General features: G+C 36.9%; 2 protein-coding genes across 6 annotated transcripts in view; one reads left to right on the forward strand and one right to left on the reverse strand.

Moving 5' to 3' along the window:
• The window catches only part of LOC139126994 (prenylated Rab acceptor protein 1-like), a 20,040-nt gene extending 4,862 nt beyond the window's left edge, over positions 1-15,178 (forward strand). For 2 of the 5 annotated variants that reach the window (XM_070692912.1, XM_070692915.1), the window contains 4 exons: positions 2,900-3,106; positions 11,427-11,530; positions 12,797-12,898; positions 13,565-15,178. In XM_070692912.1, the coding sequence (XP_070549013.1) occupies positions 2,900-3,106; positions 11,427-11,530; positions 12,797-12,898; positions 13,565-13,662 (511 nt within the window). In that variant the 3' untranslated portion in view covers positions 13,663-15,178. Of the gene's footprint in view, positions 1-2,852; positions 3,107-11,426; positions 11,531-12,796; positions 12,899-13,564 lie in introns of all 5 variants that reach the window. The other 3 variants (XM_070692913.1, XM_070692916.1, XM_070692914.1) reach the window with 2 other exon arrangements.
• Positions 15,179-15,980: 802 nt separating this feature from the next.
• Positions 15,981-26,099, reverse strand: LOC139126993 (TLC domain-containing protein 5-like). Its single transcript, XM_070692911.1, has 3 exons — positions 25,969-26,099; positions 22,956-23,177; positions 15,981-21,743 (listed from the first exon to the last, which is right to left on the reverse strand). The coding sequence occupies exons 2-3, from the start codon at positions 23,161-23,163 to the stop codon at positions 21,196-21,198; spliced, it is 756 nt and encodes a 251-aa protein (XP_070549012.1). The 5' UTR covers positions 23,164-23,177; positions 25,969-26,099; the 3' UTR covers positions 15,981-21,195.
• Positions 26,100-27,403: the final 1,304 nt, after the last annotated feature.

Here is a 27,403-nt window from a genome sequence, read left to right on the forward strand (position 1 = left end):
TTTGCATGGAGTATGGAATTTGGATAAAAGTGTATGTACTCAGCCTGGTTCTCTCCTTTGCGCCACCGTGTGATCAGAGCTAGTCATTCTCCCATGAAATAAACTATTGATGCTCTGTGCATTTTCCTTAGCTTATTTGTAAGCCTATGATATGCCTATAACACCTATACTCTGAACATGACCTTGAACATGTATAAAATTCAACAAATGTATACAACAGATATATCAACAAATATAATATTCAACAAAACTGCTCAAATCCCACCACTTTCCACTACCATTCTTTTTTCCTAGCCAGGTCTACTGTGCAAAACTTTCTCTTCCTCTGACTTGGCCAAACTTGACCTACATTGCAAGTTAAAGAATAGCTTGACCTCACCTGTAGATTCAAAGCTGTCGTAGACAGGTTCAGTCCTCGCACCCTTCCTCCCTGTACAGTATGCTGTGATTCCAACCTCCCTATTGCAGACATTGAATCCAACCAACCTACTTGCAGACAATAGGAATATACCAAGCCCTCTTGGTGAAGGGGGATTTGTAAGGGCTAAAATACAAAGTGGTGTAGGGGTGTTCCATGAAAACTCTAACCTGGTATAAAACACCTATGTTTTGTATCTCCAAAAATCCAGTCTGTCCACCCCTTCAAAGTAATTCTTTGCATCAGGACGGTTGCTTAATAATTTCCACCCCTTTTGTACCCCTGCGTAAATAATCCGTTACACTTCCCTTTGATTGTAACATCCATGTGGCAAAACCAAGGAGTCAAAAAGATATCAAATTGAAAATTTCTCTGCTCGCATGGTTGCAACATATATGTACATGTACCTATCAATGGTCTGGTATACTCTACTGCACCACAACCCATAAAAATTTTATGCTGTTTTATGCTGCATTGAAATGCTTAAGTGTATCAATTCATCCTGCTCCCAATAAAAATTATTTTACACCGTTTAATCACCAATGGCTATACATTTATCTCATAACAAATGTATTTAATTCGGTACTTTTGTCCTGTGTATCTAGTACAATTATTTGTTCTGCTTCCTAAAGAATGGTGATATGCATTGTCACTGTTCACAAGTGAAATTCAAGTTTGGACATGGGTTCATTCAATAAGAATGCATTTACTGAACATGTGTGCCCACTATCAGTTTGTAGAGGGCAGATCGGATACTATTAAAGGACAGATTATACACAGACCTAAAAAATTGGGAAAGATAAAGCTACTATGGGTTTGTGTAACTGCATCACTAGAGAATGCATGCAGACAGGTAGCCTGCCACTAGTTCATTAATGCTTGAATGTAACATGCATGTCTTTGACAGAGAAGGAGAAATTTCTGCCAAAATTCTATGAAAACTAAGTATAAAATTCTATTCTGAGATGAAAACAGCTGTGTATACTGGTATATGTATGTGATTACTGGCGTTGTCATGATACATGATTTAGGCTATATGGGTTATCAGATATCAATGGGAAAAAAATAATGGTAAATTAGAGGAATTTGTCGATCTGATTCAAATTGGATATAATGATGGTTTAACGTTCTGTGTACTTCTCATTATCTGCTTTTATTTTACAACGACGGCCACTCATCTAGATCAGAATTTAATCAGATTTAACTTTTTTTCTGCCCATGTTGTCATCTATGATTGGTCAAAAACATAAAATAAAACAAATACAGTCTTTCAGGTGGTGAAAAAAATACTTGGTAATTCTGAAATTTTCAGGACAGCAAAAATTTGACATCAGGGAACATTCAAGGATATACAGAAAGCTGAAAATGCGTATGGGAACAGGAATTTTATTTCCTTTTAAAATTCAACTGTTCAAGCTGACCAAGCTCAATGATTTTACACAGCAAATCTAATTGTCGAAAAACAGTATTAATTAATATTAATATGTATTCATGAATATTATTCATATCATTACCTTTCCTATTATGAACAAATGTATATTCTGAAAAACGTTGAGGACGAAAATTTATCATTTTGGCGGCAGTTTCTCTTTCCTGTCTTTCTGTTTGCTGTAGTGTAGACATATTTCAGTCACTGTGGAGATTTTTTCAGCATGCATGTGATTGTTTTTATTCAAATATTTGAATAAAATATTTGTACTCTTTTTCAGAATCATTGAATTCTTGCAACCAAATCGCCCAAAAATGTTGAATCTGAGAAAATCAGAATGGCCTTTTTTTGGTCGTTTTTAGGAATTGAAAATTTCTTTTTCATTAGGATCAGTGATTGCAGATTTTTCCGTCGGTTATGTAACTATTAAAATCCTGATTTCTGTCTGTGTGGCAGAAGAGCTTAGCCTACTTACCATAAAAAAGTGTAACATCTTGTGGACTGTACCATTGTTCTTCTAGGGGGTGATATGGGTGCACAGATTTGTCAGGAAGTCCACTCTCTGATTTTACTTGTTACTACAAATTACAGTTTATTTGTTTTCTTCCAATACCAAAGTTGAGAAATAAAAGTAATTTTGTGACAAATTTAACATGGCAATAGTTTCAAATACGGTTATTATTGGCGTACTGGTTGTGGTCGGACGAAAATGACAATGTGAGTGGTATTGCCGATGATATGATAATCTGTACCAATATAGTCATTCACGGCAAGCTGGCATGTGGCAGTTTACAACCGTTTGATGTGAAATAATCACTTCTAGCCACGCAGTTGCACGCTCAATTTGTAGTGGCAAAGCGTCATCTACGTCACATTCAAAGAGACCGTTCAAACACATGGATATAACTACGACGCAATAATTTCGTTAGGATTCCCGTCTTGCTGTATTTTTTTTTATCGTTTATCTATTTTTATTCCCCCCCTAAATGGACTATGGGACTTAAGTACATTGTTCCCACGACAATGAGAGAATCCGTTTCCCAATATTACAGCATGGCTTTGAACGTGTCCAGCAGCTCGGCCAAGGAGTGGGTACAGAAGCAGCGGGACAAACTCCAACCCTGGCAGGAATTCCTCAACACATCCAAAGTCTCCAAGCCAAGGAGTGCGGCGGGGCTCACGAAGCGAATCACCCAAAATCTTGAAAAATTCCAAAGTAATTATCTGTTGGTGTCTATTGGATTATTTATCTACTGTATGTAAGTATGCATTGAGTTTATTTTTTTGTTTTATTTGCTGCTTTTAAATACAGATATTTTAAATCACTAATAATTCTTTGATAATAATTATCAAAGGATTAGTAGTGATTTTAAAAGCGCTATGTTAAAATGTCTGGTCATTTTAAAGAAATGTTTAAACTATTTCTTCAAAATGACCTCTTCATGTAGTCAGTTGTTTCTATAATCACAATATAAACACTGTGAAAAGCTTTGGGAGGAATTGAGTTGAGCGTTTGTTTTTCACTTCTAGGGAAAATTGGTGCATTTGTGTATGTCTGTATTTGTAGTTGTATCAGAATTGTGGTGTCTCCCTTTGGGCTATGTTTCTCCATACCAAGTGCCAATATTGTCCATTTTTTTTGCCAAAAATTTTATGCAGATTAAACCATGTAAGTTCATTTGTCAGTTTTATGTCCAAACAAATAAATTTATTTGATTAAAGTTTTTAAGCAAATCAAAAGACAGGAACAACATCATGTTTACGGTCAATGTTACATCAATGAGAACTACTGTGAGAACCAGGAATTGAGATCTCTACTCCAGCTTTAAATATTGTCCCTCCATCCTCAGCTATTTTACCCCTCTCAACATAATTGATCGGTCAAGGACTCTGTTGTTTACTATGGTAGGCAGTGACCTATAATTTACAGAAGAACCAGGGGTAGTGGGTGGTGTGTATAAGAGCGAGGTGGTGTACTATAACTATCACAATTTTTGCCAACTTACTGTTGTCCAGTCGACTGCAGATTATGCACAACACAGCACAAAGGCTGATTGACTGGTTTAATAAGTAGATAAGCTTAGATTACTGTACCTGGACCAGCACCATTCCTTTCCACTTGTAATTTGCATCCGCTGTGCTTGCCCCTCAAACCACCGTTCCCTCCATGGTTGTATTATCCAAAGCTACAGGAAACTGATAGATATCTTTGATTGCAATGTGCCATGTCCATCTGGGGTTAATTTTGGTGTAATTCAACTGTCTTGCTCAAAATATAGGACCTGTACACTTTGAAACAGGGGAAGAAGGATGGATTTCAAATTGTTATCTTATTACACCACAGGTACAATCGTATTCTGTAAGAAAATATTTGTAGGAATATGTTCCCTACTATTGTGTTCAAGTTTCCATATACCGGTACATGTTAAGCTTTGAGATCCTGTCTCAGAACAAACAAATGACCAAGGGTGTTTTCACTTGAAACAATACTGTCACGTTTTAGCTAAAGTGAAAAATTTGTTTAGAGAAAATGCCTTGTAGAACTAGCTGTATTTCTATCACGGCATACATGTAATTCACCATTGCCTGCACATGACAGCTTGCTTTCAAGTAATCAAACATAGGAAAAAAAATCATTCATTAAACAGTTGTCTTGTCATTGGAGATTGCAATTGATTTTCAAGGTGCCCAGAATCTGATATTCATGGGCCATTACGCTGTCAAGTCAGTGCAACTTTCATTCATCATGTTCAGGTGGATTTGTAGAGGTGCTTCAGAATTCCAGGCTGTGTGCACAAGTGTGTTTATATTCTTGTACACATTGTAAGACATTCCAAGTTGGTGAAAATAGGTTTTCTGTCCCAATATCACTTTTTGCTGATTTGATAGGATGGGCCAGCAGGGAAAGGGTTAATTCAAAGATTGCATGACTTATCCTGATAACATTTTGGTGAGAGTTTTGAAATGAGAAGTATGTCATGTACCAGTAGATGTAGGTAGTGGCGTCTGACACCATGACCCTTGACCTTTGTCTTAGGTTACATGAGACTGATCTCAAAATATAGAAAGCATCACGTTATTGGTTAAATACATGTAAGACATCAGTTATTTTAATACGTGATTTCTACATTCCACTTTTTCACACTCACTGTTGACCAATTCAATGTTAAAATCAAATAGAAGAGTATTTTACAGGTGTTATTGCTGTGGAAGGGATTTTGAATTGTATTTTCTTCGAAAGCAATACTTTGCTGATAGCTGAATGCAGAAATTATCATACTTAGGAGACAATTTCTCAAATTTTAACTCATCTAATCTAATCTACAATCATTGTCTGAAGTTTAAATTTTCAGCCGAGAATTCCTCTTATTGTTTCCCATCGGAGCTAATTCAATTTTCTCAGTTGTTTTTCATCTGATTGCAAACGGTTGCTAAACCAAATTCCGACTGCGGCAAAGAGTGTACAGTAGAAATAGGATGATGGATACATTTGACATATCATGTATCACAGTGTGTTTACTGTTGTGTGTGATTGATTTTGTTACATCAGAGGACAGTAGCAGTAACTTTTGGAAATATTTGCATTATTTCTGTTCTTGAAAACCAGGAAAGTTTCCGTCTCTTCTTCCTGAATTGCATGTATGTTCAAATACCAGGTATTAGGTTCACAAAATACATGTACAACCCATCATAATGTACAGTTTGCAGTGTTACTGTTGACATGTAAAATCACTTCTAACTTCATTCTGCCGTCCTATTGTCACATTGAAACTTGTATGCACTGTGTTTACCAGTTGAAAGAACATACATTTTGACATGATTGAAGACACTGGCAGATGTAGAACAAGAAACTGTCTTACAGACAGGACAAAAATAAAAGACAATACTTCAAAAGATCAACTTTGACCCAGTAATTAGTGAATCGGAAAGTTTTTCGGGTTATACCGGTAGTCAGTCAGAACATTGATTTCCAACTTACAGAATTCAAAATTTCAACTCAGAGCATTAATTGCTATGGTAATCTGACTTTAAGTATATGCAAATGATATGCATATTTAACAAAATATTAATATTCATGCAATGTCAATGAAGTGACAGCTGCTACTGATATGAAATTATGTTCTGATATTCTGTCAATGAACAATTAAAGCCCTTTTCACAGTCATTGTCCAGATTTTGAATTTGTACTGAATCTTGTTGTTTGTTGAGTTTCACCAGTCTTTATCTTCTAATCCCTGATGATCACCAACATGAGAGTACTTTCATCCCCACTTTGCTGCAATCCCAGCTGTCGTTTACCCTGACCTGGGTCATCTCATTTGGGAATAGTGTAACTGCAGTGATATTGTCAGAACACATTCGGGGAACGGTTTGTGCCACATGTCGTGACACTGTGGTTATGCAAACATCCCACGTGTCCCGTTTTCTACGGTAGCATCGCTGTCATTGATGCAGAGCCTATCGGATTGAAAACTGCTTTAATGGTGTTGTCCATCAACTTTTGGTTTGTCAACTTCTTTTCAGAAATTGCTGATCCAGTTGCTCTGAAATTTGGCACAATGTCTTAATTCAGATTTCTTCAAATTTATGTACAATTTCCAAATGCCTGTTTTAATTCCACTAAGAATTTATGTAATATTATACATATATGTTTAGTAATCAAGAATATCATAACTATTGTAAGCGCTTCAGTTCAAATTTTTTTACTTATATGTATGTCACAAGTATAGTTACTCATATTTACAGATATTTTAAATTAAAAAGGGTCAGATATTGAAATCCAAAATGTCCATCACTTTCAGATATCGATATTGAAATTCAAATTGGAAGCCATTTTCAGAATATTGAAATCCAAAATGGCCGCCATTTTCTGCTTGAACTTAATGAGAAGAAATGTTATCTTGGATTATCATAACGAAAGAATAAACTGGAATTGATTCACAGGTATCAAAAAAGATGTTCACCTAAGCTGTAGAGCTTCTAATGCTGTCGCAAACGCTGCTTTATTCCCTATTCCCTGTAAACAGGTCCATCCGTACAATTGATAACAATGGGTTTTGGTCCAAACCATGGAGGTGAAAGGGTTAATGATGGACTTGAGTATTAAACACAATGTTCATGTTTGCCAGGCTAACACTTTGTATTTCACAATTGTTGTTTAGGAAAGGGAAGAATGTACTTATTTTACAGAACAAAAATATTGAAAAGTTATTAAAACCTTACAAGCTACATGTATTGTTCCATGAACAGTACAGCTCAATCAGAGTGAAACAAGGTTACTACACTAGTACATTGTTGCAAATTTTAGGTTCCTTGGCTTTTTTGGACTTTTACAGAAAGGAGGGCAAATATCAGGTTGTATAGCATGGAAAGCTTAGCATTGAGTCTCTTGTAGTTTTATTAAAAGTATATTGTTTGCATGGATATTGCATGGTCTGTATAATCCTCCCTGCTTGCAACAGATTGTCTGGATTTTTTATTGACGTAGATACAGAGTGTGTATGGTAATATTGGCTGACAGATTTCACCATTGATGGCTGGTGAGCTGGCATTTCAATCTGCAATTGAATATGAATGGAGAGAGAGAGAGAGAGAGAGAGAGAGAGAGAGAGAGAGAGAGAGAGAGAGAGAGAGAGAGAGAGAGCACCATTGATGGCTGGTGAGCTGGCAATTCAATCTGCAATTGAATATGAATTGGGGGGGAGAGAGAGAAAGAGAGAGAGAGAGAGAGAGAGAGAGAGAGAGAGAGGGAGGGAGGGAGGGAGGGAGGGATATTGGCGTTTTGTAATGAGGAGCAAAGTTTACCATCTCACAATTTTGTCTAGAAATGGACAGTGGTATTGTGACTGCAGTGTTTTCATTTGAATGAGTATTGTGATACAGACTATTTCTTTCAATAATCAAAGCCTATCCTAAAATTGCACAGTGTACTTTTGTGAGTCCAATTTTTCATCGTAATGTCTTGATGAGAATGAGAAACCAAACAGTATGTCCAATCATTCAGGCACAATTAGAATCTGCTAATTCAAGTGATGGTTACACTTTGATAATCCACTTCATTGAGTAAAACGGTTTAATTGGGTGGAAACTCGAATGAGTTGATTAATCGTGGGATTTCTGTACAGTTGTTGAATGTACACATATTAGTTATAATATTCGCGTTCGCTTCAGTACCGATGAGAAGTAGTACTGGCAATTGAAAGCTTGAACAACAATATTTGGGATTGAATGAACCATCAAAAATGAAATCTGAAAAAAAGTATCGAGGAAAACCCTGACCAGGGATATGAATCATGGTGTTCAGTGTTCAGCCAAAGTTGAATTGAAATCAGAGAATGTCTCACTGATGGTCCAATTCCCCTCATCATGGTAACTTGGATCTTAAAAAAATTGTTGTCACCACATTGTATGTATATCTTGAACATAAAATAATTTCTATTGCCATCAAGAGCGTTTTTAATTTGTCAGCCATATCTCTTTGCATTCTGTTGTTTCCTATGAGGTAGAGATTTCATATGAGTTTTTTCCGGGACACCCCTGAGTTCATGGCACACATAGGGTAACATCGCAATGGACTCAGTCTCAACCAAAAAAAAAGCTTATTCTCTGGGGTCGCTGTCAAACATGTCATGAGGTGGATGTCTGAATTGTTCAATATCTTTTAGGGCAGAGTCTGTTCGTCTTTCATGTTAGATTCAGCAGCTACTTTGAAGGTTAATCCTTGGCACAGCTGTGAAAGAAGTGACCATAAAAATATGAATGTCCAATAACTGGATCAATCAGAGTCTGTTTATGAACAGTTCTAGTGATGTTACCATGGATGAACTGTGTTCATAGATCAGGCAATGTATTTAATATAATAAATATACATTAACTTGTATTAGCAATCATTTAAAGAGCTGTTTGTCAATATCACCCAGCATGCAATGGGCAAACTGCTGGCCATTATAGGTCAAAGGTCATGCTGAAATACTGGTCTCCTTCAACACTGTTCTTCGTATGGAAATTTACAGATTTTGCCGTGCCATGATTGTGACGTAGTCATACCTATGGGTAGTTAGCTGTGCTAAATACTGTGTGATGTACACAACTGCTCTGCCAACCAAATGTCACTGACCTCGTTGGTAGGCCACGTCTAAATTTAAAGCAACAATATCTGTTACAAGTGTGTATCATCTCCTACGGTCTCTTCTACTTATTTAAGAAAGCACATAAATAAACAAAGTGGAAAAGAAGTACCGGTATATTAAAGTTGCATTTGAAATTGAGATTTGTTTCACGCAGGTTTTTAGTCTAATAAACCTTTCACCTCCATGGTTTGGTCCAGACCATGGTTTTCAATGGTGACTGTGGACCTGTTTACAGGAAGTAGGGATGAGCAGGCCAATGCTCCCTCCATTAGGGGTCACTTTGATGTGTTTTCCATTATTTTTGTTGTTTATAATGTACATAGTGTCTATTTCTCGTCTCAAAATCAAGGTGAAATGCCAATGCATTCAACTTGTCAATACAGCCTCTGAGGCTGTAAATGTCCAATGTTATTGTTGACTGAATTTTAATCCAGACTGAATTCATTTGTGAACAATAACATTGCAGATTGCATATAATGTGTTGTGTTATGTCTGCAGGGTTTACCCTTTGAGTGCCAATGTCTCATTATAAAATATACTCTACTCAATTTTTTTTCAGATTTTTGCCAAAATTTTGATAAAAACCTGTAGCCAATGGAATGTGATATCCATTTGGTCCAAAATTATCAAAAGCATTCATAAACATTGGTGAAAATGTTGCAGTAAAATCTTGCTGGGAAAAATTACAGAATTCCAAAGGATTAATATTTTGTATTCCAGAATAAGACACTGTAGACAGGGAGAGAAAGAACAAAAATAAGGAACATTATTATCAAAGGTTACAGCTATTGCCCGTTGATCAGTATTCTGCGTAGGCTATAATGAAATATATACAGAGGGAAAAAAATCAGACTTCAAGGGCCAGTAGCTGTAACCTTCAAACATTTATTTTATCAATTTTTGTTATCAATTGCAAGTTCAAGTTCTACAAAAGCATGTTGACACCAACTATTCAGCTTCAACACAGCGTCCATGCCAACGCAGCAGCTATATGGCATAAAATGCAACAACATTGTTTATTTGTGGATTCTAGTACAGACCAGAATTCACTTATCGACAATAGCAGTGTACATAGTCTACACATGTACAGGCTGAGTTGACAAGCTGAATACTGTGTATCCCAACATGCCTTTGGGGAGTAGAACAAGAAACTGTAATTGACATGAAAAACAAAAATAATAAAAACCATTAAAAGTTGCAGCTACCCACCCTTTCAGACGAGCTTGAAATGATTAAGTCACCTAGATCCCATAGAATGCTATTACAGGGCTACATGCAGCAAGGTAATCCACTGTAAGGTCTCGATTCATCTGACTTATCGAACATAGCGTGTCAAACGCCATGCGCCATAGCCAGCTGAGACATCTGTTACCATTCAAATGTTGACAGAGTCTCTCTTTCATTGTGCTTCTCTCATTTTAACCGCGTTTCAATACGTGTACACTTCCTTGCATGTAGTCTGTGATGATGACTCTAATCAAAGTAAGGACAGTGATAGGTTCACCAATACTGTGTAACAGTGTGTGGATTGATGACGGTTATGGCCAACCACACGCTGGGAAATCCTGATACTGAAATATGAAATGTGTAATATTCTCATTTTTCGTGTTGAATTACTGTGAAAACTATTACATTTTCGCGAAAAAATTTCAAAGACAGACAAGTGGTAAAATTATACGTAAGATAGTTTAGGTCCTGGAGTAGTAATGTCAACTTTGTTGATATCATATTAGACAAAGGTAGCTCTGGTGACTTGTTTGTAGCCATGGTAATCCTGAAATTTTAAATAGGCAGACTGATTATCCCTTTGAGCGCCAAAATCAATTTTTGTTGCCTTTATAAAGTTGTCAATTTTTTTGAGATTTTTGCTAAAATTTTGATAAAAAGTGTAGCCAATGAAATGTAAGAAGCATTGGTCAAAAATTATCAAAAAATTTCATGATAGTAAAATGTTGCACTAAAATTTGGTGGGAAAATTACAGCACTCAAAAGGTTAATGCTTTGTTTGGAACGAATGTTGGCTTATGTGTTCAGGAATGATTTCCAGGCCAGTTCCTTACGTACATTATTTGTCTTGAAATAGGATGCTGTTTTTAGCAAGGATGAACTTTTTATTAATAATGCCATACTTTGAATGTGTAGCTTTGAGAGAGCAGCTACATGTAGTATATGTAGGGTACATGATATGTGACAAACTCCGTTATTGCCACAGGGCTAATCCATGGACAGTGGGCATTGCTAGATGCCAATCTCTCTGGTGATTGATCCATGGACTGAGCAAGGAAAAAAAAAGACTGACACGGAAAACCAAATGCGTTTGGTTTTCCAGACAGCCACTGAAGTATAAGTTGACTGTGACAGCATGGGCAGTTTCTATGGTAACACATATTTCCAGTGACAGCCATTTTAACTTTCTCTGTATTTTCGTTTTTCTTTTCCCTCTCTACAGTATCACCTCACCATTACTTCTCATAGCCTGTGCGTTTCTCGTCGGTGGATGTTACTTCATACAGGCCAGGCAGTCGGCGGGCAAGGTTGTTCTGTTAGGTAGGGGTACGTATGTTTTTACTGCTTCTTTGCATTGCAGGGAAAGCGGTTATGGTTGTGGCGTCATGACATCTTCCTAACACTAAGTAAGATCCTCCCCTGGGATGCATGGCTCTGACTAACATCACAACGGTGGTAATGTATGCCATTCATTCTGAGTTTTTAAAACCAGTGGTAAATACTTAACTTTCTGTTCAGTGCCATTGTTTAACCCTTTCACCGCCATGGTTTGGCCCGGCCCATGGTTATCAATGGTTATTGTGGACATGTTCACTGGGAATTGGGGTAAACAGGTTGATGTTACACAAGTGTGTAATTAAAAAATTTTGACCACCAGCCTTGACAAACCGTACCAGTATTAGTTAATTGTTCAATAGATTTGGTCTGAAACTGGGTGAAACAATCGTTATTTGCCCCATTACCAAAATGGTCTGGTCCAATAGTTCATGATGGCAAAGTTGGACCAGTGCATCGGTAAATGGGGTAGGTAGGTACATGTAGGTGATGATCACAAACCAACCTTACTAGATTTTTGGGACAGTTTCAAATCTTTATGTTTTCTCTTTGTTAATAGAATGGCACTGAACTTGAAGGTTATATCACCACTGGTTGTATTGCATGTCATGGTTTTTATGACAAATACGTATACAAACAACAAAAAAAGTACAAATAAGTTACGGTACTACCACAGTGACCTGTCAGCTGTTTTTGAACATCATTCATTGCGGTGAAGACTTCGTGTAGAGATTGTTTTTTAGTCAATTTATTCCTGCACTAGTTTCAAAATGGTATGATGGAACATTGAGGTGGAGTTGATCCAATAGTCATCCTGTGAAACCCTGGATAGATTAGAAAGGTCCATTATACTCTGTAGGGGTGTACAAGTGCATACCGGTACCAAGGGAGGTGGGTCACATGAAGTGGTGTGCATGCGTAGATATATGAATGGTCTGATGAAGCAACCAGGTTTTGTGTCAGTTGAACTTGCTGCACACCGAGCAAACGAGCTGCGTTTTTCTTTTACGTGTTGTTCCAAAGTGTCATTTTTTGAGACCACTTGCCTTCAAAAAATTGCCAAGAGACACCAGTGTGAACAAGGTTCAACAAAAATTGTACCCTGGTGTCCTGTGGGATACATTGCATGGGAACGGGTATTACTGCAAATAGTGTCTGCATTTTAGAAACGAAAAAAGGCTCACAAGAAAACTAGGAATCCTATTTAATGTGCATTTACTGATTTCTGTCATTTATATCTTTGCTTGATGAATTCAGGGCGTGAGTTGACAGTGGGTCAGCAATACCTAGCTGTAGGACTCATTTCAATACCAATGTTTTTCATGGCCGGAGCTGGATCTGCTGTGTTCTGGGTTATCGGTAAGTCCACTCCACATCCATTCCCTGTGATTCAGTGGAACTACCCAATCACACATCCATTCTTCTCATTCTGAATGGAATAAGAAGACCATTCTATTCAGAAACGGGGGATGCGGGTAGTTATTGATGGATATCAGATATGCAAGAGATTTCATTGATTACAAATTAGCATATGGAAGTGACGTAGAGGTACTTGGTTAACATTAGATCTGGTATGGCTCCACATACCATACTTGTGCTGATTCAGACGCGACACCTATTTTAGCACAAATATGCTAATATTATCTTGAGAGTTCTGATATTGACTACCAAATACGCTAGCTTGCCGTTTATAGCCTCAAATCAACATATTTACGCAATGAATAATATACATGAACCCCCCCCCCCCCCCTTGACTTATAATGGATTAAAGCAAACTTTGCACGACATAATGTACGAGGCGAAGCAAAGTACATTATGGAGTGCAAAGTTTGCTTGAGTCCATTATGGGTCGGGAGAGGTTGCATTATCACTATTATTTTATAGTTTTGGCAATGCCAGTGAATTTGTAGATGTAGAAAACATCTGGAGCCACAATGAATATCAGAAATAATCTTGGTGACGTCACAAAATTCATTGGTACTTTGTATTGACAGAGCTATAACAATTATTTGATATCCCTTTCAGGTGCTTCAGTGTTCCTGATCATGCTCCATGCATCTCTTCTATCGACTGACATAGTGGATGAAGTTCCACAGCCAGAGATCACCATGGAAACCGTCTGAGCCATCGGTCGTCATGGATACCACCACCACCACCACCACAACTGTCAACCGGATGATGCAAAATAAAGGATAAAAATATTTTGGAAAGAACTTTTTGTTTTTGAAGTGAGACACAAGCCTCTACTTAACAGTGCAATTTTTGAGAGCAAACAGTTTAGTTTTGTTGACTGTAGCAGTGTTTCTAAGATATTTTCTCTACCGAATAATATCAAGTCGTCTGTTCACTGAATGTGGTGGAATCTACTGACTTCTTGCATGTTTATACACATTTCATTCAGGCCAGGGCATTGGGATGTAGTTCAGTCCTTTGAAATTTGCATACCATCATAGGTCATACAGGGTCAAGGTTCAAAGGTTACAAACATGGCAGTCCCCGACATCACTTTCAAGCTGGGATTTTTCCCCTGCTATGCCTTGAAAATATTTGTGTTTTCTGTTCGTATTTTCCTTTCATTTTGATTGCTCTAAAGATAGGTCCAATTAAATCATTTAAAACAACGGCATTAAACCATGTAATCAGGGTGGAAGAATGGATAGTGCCAAATGTCAGGGGACGTGCCGATACTGAACTGCATTCTAACCCACAGAGTAGCTTTTAGAGTGAGAGGGTACAAGGGGGGTATTCAGGGAGGGGGATTTTGCATGACTGTAACTTGTCAACATTTCATGAACAGTGATCTCCAATAAATTAGTGTTTTGCCACAAAGGCAGGTTAAAAGTTGATGTACTGTTAAAGTCAATATTTTGCCATGGACATTTGGTATTACATGTACTCAGCAACTCGGATATATGTATGTGCTGTTGTAGTCACTGCAAGCACCAATCACAGCCAACACTTTAAAATGCCCCTTGTAGACGAATGTATAGTGCCAGGTAAACATTTGTATGGCAGCCATATGCACAGAACTGACAGATACACTGAAAGGGCATTCAAAAGGAAGAATTTTTCCACCAAATTCACATTTGTGACTGCTACGTCATATGACGTCTGCATTCTTGTGGCAGTCACATGTAAGTAAACACCACATGCATGTAAACTGACAATTCTATGGTACCTTGATCATATTGACAAAATCCAGTCTAGTCTGCCACATGGATATTCTCCTTGTGGCAACCACATAGAGCAAAAATTGTTTGCAGTATTTCTACTTCAGGAAAATTTTTTTTAGACACACCATTAAATCGTGTTAAATACATTTACCGTTCACTGTTCAAGTATCCATAACTTATTTGTGTACAGTATTTAAGAATCACAATCCTGCAATCAGCATGTAGCTTTGCCAGAGGACTCTCTGTACAGGACAGCACAGCACTGAATTCAATAATGGATGCATTCCTCACATTTTGAGTGGGCGAGAGTAGATTTTTTTGAGGGCAGTATGGAACTATTTTTATAGAACAAGCAGAAGCTATTTCATGTTTTTCTTGTATTTACTATTTGATTGTATAATGGTGCCACAGTGTTTATGAATTATATATAACAGAAATGAAACCAATAAAAAAAGATGGGAGCGGAGTCGCCAAGTGTGTGATAACTGAGTCTTTGTTCATACCAAAGCTTGTAGAATACCGCCACCAACGTTATGGACAGAGGTTGTTGGTTAACCAAAATGTGATATACTGGCCATAGAGGGCGTAGTTCGAACATAACAACAGCTAGTCGTTCTACTAAAAATTGTCTCCTATGTTCTTATAAGTTTTTAATTTAACATGATTGAAAACCAACTGTAGGTCAGCTTCGCAAGTAAATAGGGTGCATAACAGTCAACATGTCACATTCGTTCTGAATGAGATTGTAACAGCAGTTATCAAGGGGTGGGGGCGCTCTCTCAGTGCAAGGCTGTGATAGTGTGTACCATATTATTTTGACTTCCAGGTTTTTGCCTTGTTTATATTTTTGACTGAGCAAACTCTGAAATGTAGGCTTTTGACCCCCACATATACAGGTACTCTGCAAGCCCCTTGCCCAATGGGAGAAGCAAAGTTTGACTTTCTGACCCTTTTGAAGAAAATGGTAGAGTTTGTTCTCTTTGAAGCTTAGAAGTGAGGGTACTTCAATAAAGAGGGACAAATGAGTCTGACACCCCCTCCCCCTCTACTTCTATTACTACTACCATTTCTACCAGTACTAGTAATAATCAGTCCGCTTCTCTCACAATCAAACCGACTTCAATCTGTAAGTATGATGGATATTAAACTATCAAACAGGAACGACTGAAAAATTTTGAGTGTTTTTCCAGGATAACAACTGAGGGTGGGGGTGTCAGAGGTATGACCACAATTATACACAAAAAAGTTGACCAAACTCTACACAGGAATTAGAGTTATGACAAGTCTTGAAACCAAGACTTAATGATTTTATTTATCTCCGTCTTAAAGTTCATTACCGTACACATAAAAAGTTATTCAAGTTTGAAAGATATCAATATTTTAATTGACGTTTGCTGAGGATATTTTTTGGATAAAAAAATGAAAAACATAAACTCTAAATCTGATATCGATTGTCTTCCCCAGTGACAACAATCTTACTTTGTGATAGATTCAAATGAAGCTACATGTATATAAGCTGTACTGTATTGTATTTCGATCAATTTTGTTCTGTTGTGTAAAATACAGTTTCTTTTTCAATTCCCAAATCATGTTGAAGTATCTTGCATTTAGTGGACGACTTCTACAGTCTGTATAAGTGTAAAATAAGATACTACTGTTTACAATAGATTTAACCCTTTCACCACCATGGTTTGTCCCAAATCCATTGTTTTCTATGGTAAAGTTGGACCTGTATACAGGGAACTGGGGGTGAAAGGGTTAAGTCAGAAACGTCATTGTATGTCCTACAGAACTCATTTTTGTAAGGCTAAAAACCCATATTTAAACCTGCTTGGGGAAAAGAAGAAGACAAAAATAAACTGTTTTTCAAAAACAAAAACTGAAAATATCATGAAAAATTACCGTTATTGTCCCTTTGGTATAAAATAAGATATATAGTGATCAACCTGAGATTCCAAATAATGGTTAGATTTAAAATGACATTCTCAGAAATAAAATTACAAATGATAACTTGTCATTGTAAATGGGAAAGGCGTACAAACACTGTGGAACTGGGCATCCATCACAGAAAATTACGATTTGTCAAACTACTGAAGGCGTCAAGTTGGAGTTTGTTTTTCAGTAGAACTGGAGTATAACCATGTACCGGGATATCAGGATGATTGAGTTGTGTGGCTTCAACATCACCGTAGCTGCGACTTTTGACGTAGTTTCTAATAATTTTGTTCCTTCTGTAAAATGGATTTCTTTGGTTCTAATCTGAAGTTCATTTTTGTCAATGATTACACTGCACACTGTTCATAATGTGCCATGATTGGAAAGCCAAGAGTAAACAAATTGACTTGTTTTATACTCACAAAAGGAATGATAAAAAAGCTATAGCTGTTTTCCTTTAGTTAAAGACACCTTGAACACAGAAATTGGAATATAACTCAGTACTTCTAATTTTAAGCTATTAAATGAAAATCACATTAAGTTTTCTAGCCATCTATACGTTACAGAGGAACATTACAATGTATTGGTACAGCTCACAATGAATGGTAGTCTACAAGGACAGACTGACAGAATATTGCATATATTAAGATATATTAAGATTTCTATTTTGTAACAAAGTCAAATTAAACACATTTCTACTATTGCACTACAAATGATGAGGTTGAATCTAAACTATTCTGTGAAGTGACATTTTTTCATTCAATTGCTCATTGCCGTGCCAAAAATTAACCTCTTCAAAATATTTGTACAAAGCGCAACTTTTCTGCAAAATTTCACAACTTCGGCACGAAGTACAAACGTTCAAAGATTTCAGTGCATCAGTGTCGTTCACTGAGTCACCCCCCTGTCATTGCTGTACTTTGGTACAGTCTCACTATCCCTGATGGCTAAGTTGGACCATATGGACTATGACCAGGGGCTGTAAAGGTGGATTGACCTGCACAGTAAGATTATTTGATCACGATAGCTCAGGCACAATAGGGGAATACTTTTTTAAAACGCTGGATGAAAAATGAGTAAGTTTTTCAACACCTGTAACCTGACTATCCCTATTCCCCTATGAACAAAGCCAATTTTCCCAATGAAAAAATTGCAGCCGTACCAAAATTCGATATTCAAAAGAGGTTGGGCAGCCGGTGTTGTTCAGTTACACACACACAAAAGTTATAGAAGTGAAAATGAGAACCTGCAGTTATTGTATGGTGAATAAATGTCTGTATTGTCTTTTAAGGAAAGGCATCGTTGTAAACAGCGAGAGTAGTCATACATATAGGCTGCAGTAATTTGTAATTGAGCCTGGTCTTTCTCACAACAGACTGTGATGTTCGGAATCCATGCTAACATTTTGGCTAAGTGAATTGCACAAAAGAAATTTTGTGTTTGTGTAGGTTCGAAAAATTCAGAAAAACATCAAACTGATATTGCAGTTTCAGTGGTTAAGCTGTTTCTCTTAAAACCTTATCTCCCATCACAGACTGGGATATCAATTTGGTTTTAAAACTTATCGTCCATCACAGGGACGTAAAATTTGTTTTGAAAGGAAAATTCAGATGAATATTGTGCATTGTCAATGGAACATGACATGCTGTAATTATCGATGCTGTTCAGTGTTATTCAGAAAACAAAAATGTCGATCGTAACAAACTGGTAAAAGGGCAGTCAGTGGTGTATCCGGAATTGCAGACCTAAAAAAATTGCACGTTTGCTTTTCATCCAAATTATTTTTGACGCAAAATGATGCAGCAACATGGCGACTTATTGTGTTTTTGTTTTGTTTGAGCCGACAAAATCCACAGTTGACATACAAACAACAAGACAGAAATGTTTACATGAATTGGTAAATTCCACAGAGACAGCAAAAAGACAAGGGACTAGTTCACTGTCCAGAACTGCACAATGGGTAACTTCGTGATTCTAAAGCACTGTCATTTTTTATGGTCATTTGTTTCAAGTGAACATAAAAATACAGCTGATGTGGCCCGTCTAAATTGATACAGTGTAAGACGAGAAACAAAGCCTTTAATTTTTTATTTTTAGGGGGGGTCTATTTACCCTACTGATGAGAACACATGAGGTAATTTAGCAAGTTACAATTAATTAGAATTCATTAAAAATTGATCCGTCTAAAGTATGTCAGAAATCACAAGTAAAAAGATTATGTACCAAGGTGTAAAAATATCAAATATTTTAAAGAGAAGCTTGTTCATAATATGCATTCTTTCTATAATTTATGACAATAAACAAGTCTAGAAGTTCGGCAATAATTCAAAAGATAAAATCATCAAGGTTATGTAAATAATTAACAAGGTACAGTTGTTATGAGCAGCAAAAAACAAAATGACAACACTAATGTCACTGAATTGTATACACAGACACTAGTCACATTTCAATACTTTGAAATGACACACCCCCCAATTCAAATGGTGTATTCCATGTATGTATACTGGATTTTTGTAATGGACTAAACTATTCAGACAATGGGGATGCAAGCAGAAGATGGAAGGGGATAATGGGATTACAACACCCTACCTTGAATCTTTGAAGTTAACAATTACAAAATATTTCATTTCAATGATTGATTAATTACACATCACTGCAAAAAACTCTAAATTACAATGATTTAAAGACTTTAAAATGTCAGAAATTGAAAATTACAAATATTTAAATTACTTCATTGACAATGATACATTTAAGAGATAAGGCCTTATTCTAACTCATGTACTTGATATGATGATAAAAAATCCCCCTCAACAGCGAGTAATTTCCCTTTTAAAATGGCGTTTGTGATTTTCACAGACTTGGCCTCTGAAAGCCAGCTACCTTGTTCCCTTGTCAAACCTTAAAAAATTCCGACAGAGAAATGGATAAGGTTTATCGTCAACCTCATTTTCAAACATAAAAGATAAAAGAAACGATGATATGAACCCCAGTTCATCTGAAAGACATGCAAATGAGCTGACCTTTGCTCCAAAAATTTGCATACATCATAACATGGAATGGATACTAATGTCATGCATGATGGATTTCATCACTAACAACAGCAACATAGTCCCACTTGGTGGTAAACAGCCGTACATCTTCAGTCCATTATTCCAGATTTTGAAATCGAATAAGTACAACGTCAGAGAACAGCGCCCTCACACAGGGTATAAATAATCTCTGATATTTCATGACAAAATGTCAACAGAGTTGTTTAAAAAGAGACAACACCTCTGAAAAGCGTCTAATCTTTGACATAGCCTACAGATAGAACCGAATAGCTCATGATTATCATGCAGTGGCTTCGGGAAAATGGAGGGCGAACTAAGAAACAAATTTGTACTACTATCCTTCAGGTTTGTCCTGCAGAAAAATACCATCTCTACCTCACACAGTCATTTCCCACATGTGTATGACCACCCTTAATTGAAATGGATAGCCCTGTCAGATGGCTCCCTTAAGATTAAGGATTACAATTGACTGGTAAACAAATGAGTGAGCTGCTTCAAAGTACAAAAAATCATCAACATCATTGTTGATAACTGAGGTCAGGATTTACATGACCTGAAGTCTTGAACTTTGACCCTCTTGTCAAAGTTTTAATGTACTTTTCCGCTGCACATCAGAGGACATCAAAGAAGTATAATTTGCATAAGCATCTTATCTGCATGTTAGAACAGTAGAAAAATTATGAATATATGTGTAAATTTGATTGAGCCAGGCGTAAAACAAATTGGTACAAAGTCTGCACTAGATATTTTCAATGGAGTTGAACGTTAGAGAGAGAGAAAATTTGTCTGGACATAGTTAAAGTATATGTTGCAACTGAAGAATTGATGAAAGTTTGGTCAATTTTTCCAAGAGTCAAAGGAATTTTCTGAGATCTGTAAAACCAGAGTAGATTATTATTTTTCTTGACACTATGTGTCATCAGCGGAGATGGATTAATCAAATCATGTCTCTAACCTTCACAGACAAAGCTGTGTCTCAGTGAACTACATTCTATGAACAAGTTTCAGAAATAGTTTGTGAGTGAAAGCAAAAATTCATTAAAAACCATCTGGCAAAAAATCTTGATTCTTTAAGAAATATCATAGTTGACCCGACCAACATTTACAAAATCAGCGTTGCCTGGAAGAGAGTGTTGGATGAAATAACATGATTGATTGTCAAGTGAGCACAAGTACTGACATCTTTGAGAGTAGATTTTGGATAATCAATTCACCCATAATGAGAAGAGATATAAAGAAATTCATGTCTGAAATGCCATGTTAATGCTTGCCAGAAACTACAGCTGCTTTTATCAGGAATAACAAGTTTCACTGCTGAACTATGGTGCATCTGATTACAACATTGGCTCTAAGTAATTATCATGAAATAAACCAAGTTGATATGTCTTGTGTAATAGGTATGATACTGGTAATATTGCATTGTATAGAAAGATCTTATCTCTGAGAGAGCGTCTTTGATGTAAATTGTTTGTATTCTATACCTTTATAACATCGTCAGCTACTGCACTTTCTTTTCGATGCGTCCGTTTGATAACGTGCCGTTCACCATCTTGAGCCGATTTTTCCACGCTCTGTACATGCGGGTGTACTTCTTGAACGCGAACATTGCGATGTTATACATGAACACCACGCTGACGAGGTAAATGGCGGTCCCGCCCAGCTTCACGCCCAGCGAAGGCCGCGGGTGAGACCACTCGGTGTACATGAGGTACGTGCCGACGCAAATGCGACATACAAAAAATATCACCATGAAAAGCAGATCGTTTATCTCGTAAATCCAGGTCTTGTCGTAACCGGCATCGCGCATGAACCACCGCGCTTGGAGAAACGGATTGGAGACCTCGCTGCCGAAAATGGTCGCATTGAGCTCGGTACCGCCGTGGCCGGTGTTCATGATGAGTAGGATGCCCCCTATGGTGAAAAAGTGGTGAAGCAGCATAACTTTTTCATTGGGGTCGTAAAACCATAGACACCACATGAAGTCAAACAGGAAATATCCAAGGCAAATCGTACAAACGAGAATTTCTCTGGCATTGTTTTCTCCACCTGAAAGAAAAAAAAAATTTGAAGTGTAGAATAAAATGATATGCAAATCCCTGCTTAAAAAAAGTGCATTGCAGAAGAACATGAAAAATTTGAATGAAAATCTGCTCTTGTCACTTTGGAGTTACAACAATATCCTTAGAAATTCAGATTACAATATATGAATTTCTTCAACATCGTAAAGTATGAGACGATTCACATCATTGGTCAGATGAGACAATTCACATCATTGGTCACATGAGACAATTCACATCATTGGTCAGATGAGACAATTCACATCATTGGTCAAAATGGAATAATTTTCTAAATGTAAATTATACATAAATGAATAAGAAAGTCAAAGAAAATATTGTGTAATCTTGTGATACATTTCTTCTGGATAAAAAAAATTATGAGAAGAGAAAGTAAAACTCATGTCTGATATACCCCAGGACCAGTAAATATGTAGAAATGATATTTTGGCACAACTTTCTTGTTTTAATGAAAACTGATCGGTACCAGTGAAGTTTCTAGAAATTTCAACAAAAATATAGCCAACAATTACTGGGGTGATCTTATAGACTGGTCCATTGAACACAATATTGTAGAAGCCCATGTACAGGTACAATGCTAAACCATTTGGCATAAACTGGTGTGAACTAGCAATACCATAATAGGAATCTAGTTCCATGGTTTTTGTAATGTGTTATATAAATTTGTATGGTCTTCAATACCGACAGTCCACATTTACTACATTCTTGTTTTGTACAATAAATGATGACACAGCTCACTGATTTTGGTTTTTTTCCATGGAACTTACAAACATTGATGAACTCAGACATTGGTGTTTTGAGAAAGAAAAAAATTATTTAATTTTTTTATTAGAAACGTAGTTCCTGATGTTTAAATGTTGCAAGACACTAACTTCTAGCTTAGCATTTTATTGTGAGACAAAATTCTGATCTTAGACTTTTTGTTCCAAGTTTATGAAACAGAAATTATCTGCAAGTTTTTATTATGCATAAAACATAAATTGTTACAGTTACTTTCAGTAGTTGCAGTGTTTTGTCACAATCGACATATCTGCTGTTGTGGGCTGCTTGACGCAAGTGAAAAAGGTGCTTGAGAATTCTAAGCTGCAAGGTGGCTATTAAGTTTGATAGGCTGCATTCAGCATAGATTACAAGGAAGGACACATCCCAAAGAAATGTCTACACACTTGGCAGATATTCTTACCTGGATCCGTGAAAACCCAGGGGTTGTAGTACACGCCCCATATCCAGGACAGAATGGTGGTTATCGTAGCGTGGATGAGTGTAACAAACCTACAATTCCACTCGTAGCTCTTTGCCGGGAAGACAAGGCAGAATACATTGTACAGGGAATACCACATCAAGAATGCTGACATGGAAGCCGGAATGAGTACATGTCTGTCAAACTCCATCTCGGCACTCACACCTGAAATGTTGTCAAGATATATGTGATTAAAGTCTCATTTCACTCATCCACCCCTGTGGATCTGTCCACCTACCGGTACTCCATTGAAAATTTGAAAATATTAATTACTATGATGTCAATTTCTTTGACTTTCATTATTCTTATTTGTGTCAGCTTGGCTCATTTTAGTGCCCCTATCATTGGAAAGAAACTTTTTCTCTGGATCAGCTGCCCCTTCCAGTACGTTTAGCTAGATTATTTAAACACAGATTGGCACAATATCCTGTCCCCTCTTCATACTTAGAGGAAACGCGATCTCTGCTATCAACATTCTCCTAAGTTAAGTATTGGTACAATCTTGTTAAGATTAGGACCTTCAAAACCTGTGCAGTGATCATTGCAAAAATTATTGGCCACTGGGGGAGGGGGGGAGGGGGGTTGGATAGGTGATGCTTTGAATGGTGAATACAGAATATTCAATACAATTGCTAAATTGGTAGCTTAACAAACAATTGCAGTTCTCACTTTCATGCCCACAGGGTACCCTAAAGATTGTCAGTGTCTGTTAGCTATTTGATCTGACCCCATCTGTCTGCCTGTAAACACACCTGCAACAATTAAGCAAAAATCAGTGAGTAGGCATAAGCCATTGACGTTTGTTATAAAATGCCTGTGGGTCTTCATAAGGTCTGACTACATGGACACATTAGTGTGTGGATGAGATTTGGGATTCTCATTGCTTACACCCCTTCCTGTGACAGAATACTGCAGTACCAGGCACTGAAGATGACCTTGTAGGGGTGGTGAGTGATGAACATGCATTTTTATTGTAACACTCATGAATAAACTGATCAACATCTGCATATGGATAGGATCAAGCAGAAAACAATCGGCAACATCTGTGACTGAAAAAAAATGACAAACTGAGTGCTGCGTACATCGACATATTGTCAATTGTTATTCAAAAGAATCACACCATACACCAAATACACAGACAGAATTATACTATTTTATTTTGATGATGTTTGTGAAAATGAAAACAAAATGTGGGTGGGTTGCCGACAAATACTTGTTATTCATGTTACCGGTATGAGGACACAGGACCCCACAACACCATGATGAAACATTTCACTTCTGTTTTGATGGATGACAAACATAATGACGGGAAATACCTCTTGATGTTTCAAGGATAACACATTAAATTGTAATTATTGATGTTTTCATCTAAATAATGATGACATTTTTAATGTTATGATGTTGTGGAAATACTGGTACATACGGTTTAACCATTGATATCTTTCAGAGTAACATATTTGATATTGTCTGTACTGGGAACACACAATGACATCAAAGATTTTTTCAAATAATTATTATTGATGGCAAATTATCACTGTATTCTTGCCTTTATGCAATCTTTACCCAATCTACGGATCAAGAAAGTGATTGTTACTCTACCAGCAATATTAAATGCAAGATAAATATCTACCGGTAAAGCAAAGGACATATGTATCATGTGCACTGAACCGAACAAAGGAGAGAATTTTTATCTCCAAAGGGACAGGGTCCCTCTATTTTACACTGTAGTAATTTTCCTGTCACAAAAATACATGTATGCAAAAATCTCAAATCAATGAAGAACTAAAATAATGATGACACAGAATAATTTGTCCATTATATCTTCATTGTGTTTTATGAAAACTCTGTCAGTGCAACTAGTTGCACCAGCAGATAGACTTCTGGTGAACGGAAATTGTGGGGTTATAATATTCCATTCAGCAGGGTTGAAAGTTTCCGTTTGCTTGACCAGTTTAAATTAAATGTTGATGACTTACAAAGTAATAATGAATTTACAAAAATAATGTTTGGCTATTGTTGCATGTTTAGCGGTGACAATATTAAGAGCTTGGCAGAAATATTTCAAGTGCAAAGTCCAGAATATGTCATGCGTGAGAATCAGATCTGATCAAAATGTTCAAATATTATAAATGCGCCACTAAATGGTGAATATATGTGTAGAGTATTAGTATAAAATAATTTCCCAGACTGGCAGATACCTTGTATTTTGAGACATGGTGAGTGTAGTTCTGGTGAACCTTGGATGTGTTGCATATCTGCGTTCTGTATTTATAAATAGTAGTATTCTGAAAAGGGCAGTTTGCATTTTCGTCGCTCTGCGTGGCAGTGATGTGTGTATACCAGCAGAGGCGCAGCCGGTATATCTGTGAATGCACACAACACAGTCCTGCCACGCACAGCAATCATTTTAGGTGGCAGGCGATCTAAAAACAAAACAGGGGCTGCCATCAATTTGAGAACATTGCCGTTTGTATTGTTAATTCTTTATTTTACTGCAAGCAAGTTGCAAATTATCCTTGACGTCTGTTCTGCAATGCAAGACAACAACTACCCGAACAGACAGGGACATGCACTAGTTTCTGACACACATTCGTGTGAACTTTGACCTTCGATATAATTCACCGGTTTGTCAAAAGCTTGCCCCCATTTTCATGGTGTTTGTGTGCTGCAATCGGCACAAACAACTACGTTATACCTCTGACACATCAGTAGTATTAAATATAGATGGATTTTCGGTTATATTCCCTTTCTTAACCAGCTATTTTCACTTCAAACCGTACAGTATGTTTGCCTTGACCTGGTGCCTGCATGACAGTGACTACACGGCGCGATGTGAACGTTGCTATGCTGTGACATGTTATTTGCAAATCGCTTGTTTAGTTCCTTTTTCACCCGAAAAACAATGTGGATCAGATCGTGATACACCCTAATATTTTCAGGAAAAAATAACACTCACCCGTGATGAAAACTTCCACCCGACAAACAGCCACAGACCTCTGTGTCGATCGTATTTGAAAAGAAACTTTGATACGGAACGACGTGCAGTGACCTCATACCCGAATGTCATCCGACCTGCAAAATTTGCATATCTCGGCGATACCATTTCATCAGCGGGGAAGACAGAATGCATGAAGACCACAGTTCACAGATACTATGATGTCAAATGACCAACCACAAGGCATTATTATTCTGTTATATTCGTTGCTGAACAAAATATAACGATCGTCAACGAATCATGTAAAATAATAAAATAGAAAACGATTTTTTTCTATAAACGTTTTCCGAAAAAATAGCCTACAGTTCTGAGCACTGGGAACTCATTCTCCTGTGTTTTCTCTTTGTTTGTTTGTTTGTTTGTTCGATAACAAATACATTTGCAAATAAACATGAAGATGTTTGCTTTTTGCTTCTTTCTCTACTTGAAATAAAGCAGTAAGTAAAAATATAAAATGTGAAATGAACAGTGATAAAAACCAGAAGAGCACGCACACTGTATCCACTAAACCCAGACAAGAATGTAGTGTCCTGACCGAGAGTTTTTCACGAAGTGCTCTGGCTTTTCATCTTACAGTTTATTAATTTGTTGCTTTCTTTCAAATAAACAGAGAAAACTAGTAAACATCTTCATCTATGTTGTTATTTAATCTATGTATGTTATTCGTTAACAAAAGGGAACTCCAAACAAACAAACAAACAAACAACAACAACAACAACAACGAGAAGAATCGGAATTCCCTGTGTTCTTATTACTGGTGTATGGAAAGAATACAGCACCACAAACAAACACCGCAGTTGTCTTAGATATTACACTGACTCACAAATATCTCACAGTCTATCGTTAATGTAAAAAACACTAACAAAAAATAAACCCGGGCCGAAATGGAAAATGGAGCGCACAGTAAGCTTATCACATACGTTCAGTAATACTAGCGTTATTTAATTTTTTCATCAGATATGCTATGGCCATTGGTAAGAGAGATGCAAATAAGATTAATTGTGTGACATGCAGAGCTTATATAATCGTACATATATATGTGTCTAAGACATACATGGGCATCTCGAAATTCGATCAAAAAATACTTTTTTCTTTCTTGTGCTTTTGGCTATGAATAGATAGCGCAAGAATATGAAAAAAAGATGTGTTTTCCCCCAATTTTGATTTCAGAATCTCAAATATACTCAAGCGGAAAAGGAAAGTCACACTTGCAGAAAAAAGCAAAATTGAGTATGCCTATTCGAACACGAAACTAAGATACTTATTGTCGAATTATAGCTGGAATTTTATTCAAACGTTCGTTTGTTTGCGATTATCATCAGCTCTGCTTATACTATTTGTATGTCTGACATGCAGAGCTTACATAATCGTACATATATGCGTGTCTAATGAAATC

This window comes from Ptychodera flava, unplaced genomic scaffold (genome assembly GCF_041260155.1).
Source record: "Ptychodera flava strain L36383 unplaced genomic scaffold, AS_Pfla_20210202 Scaffold_28__1_contigs__length_4768798_pilon, whole genome shotgun sequence".
Taxonomy (NCBI): domain Eukaryota; kingdom Metazoa; phylum Hemichordata; class Enteropneusta; family Ptychoderidae; genus Ptychodera; species Ptychodera flava.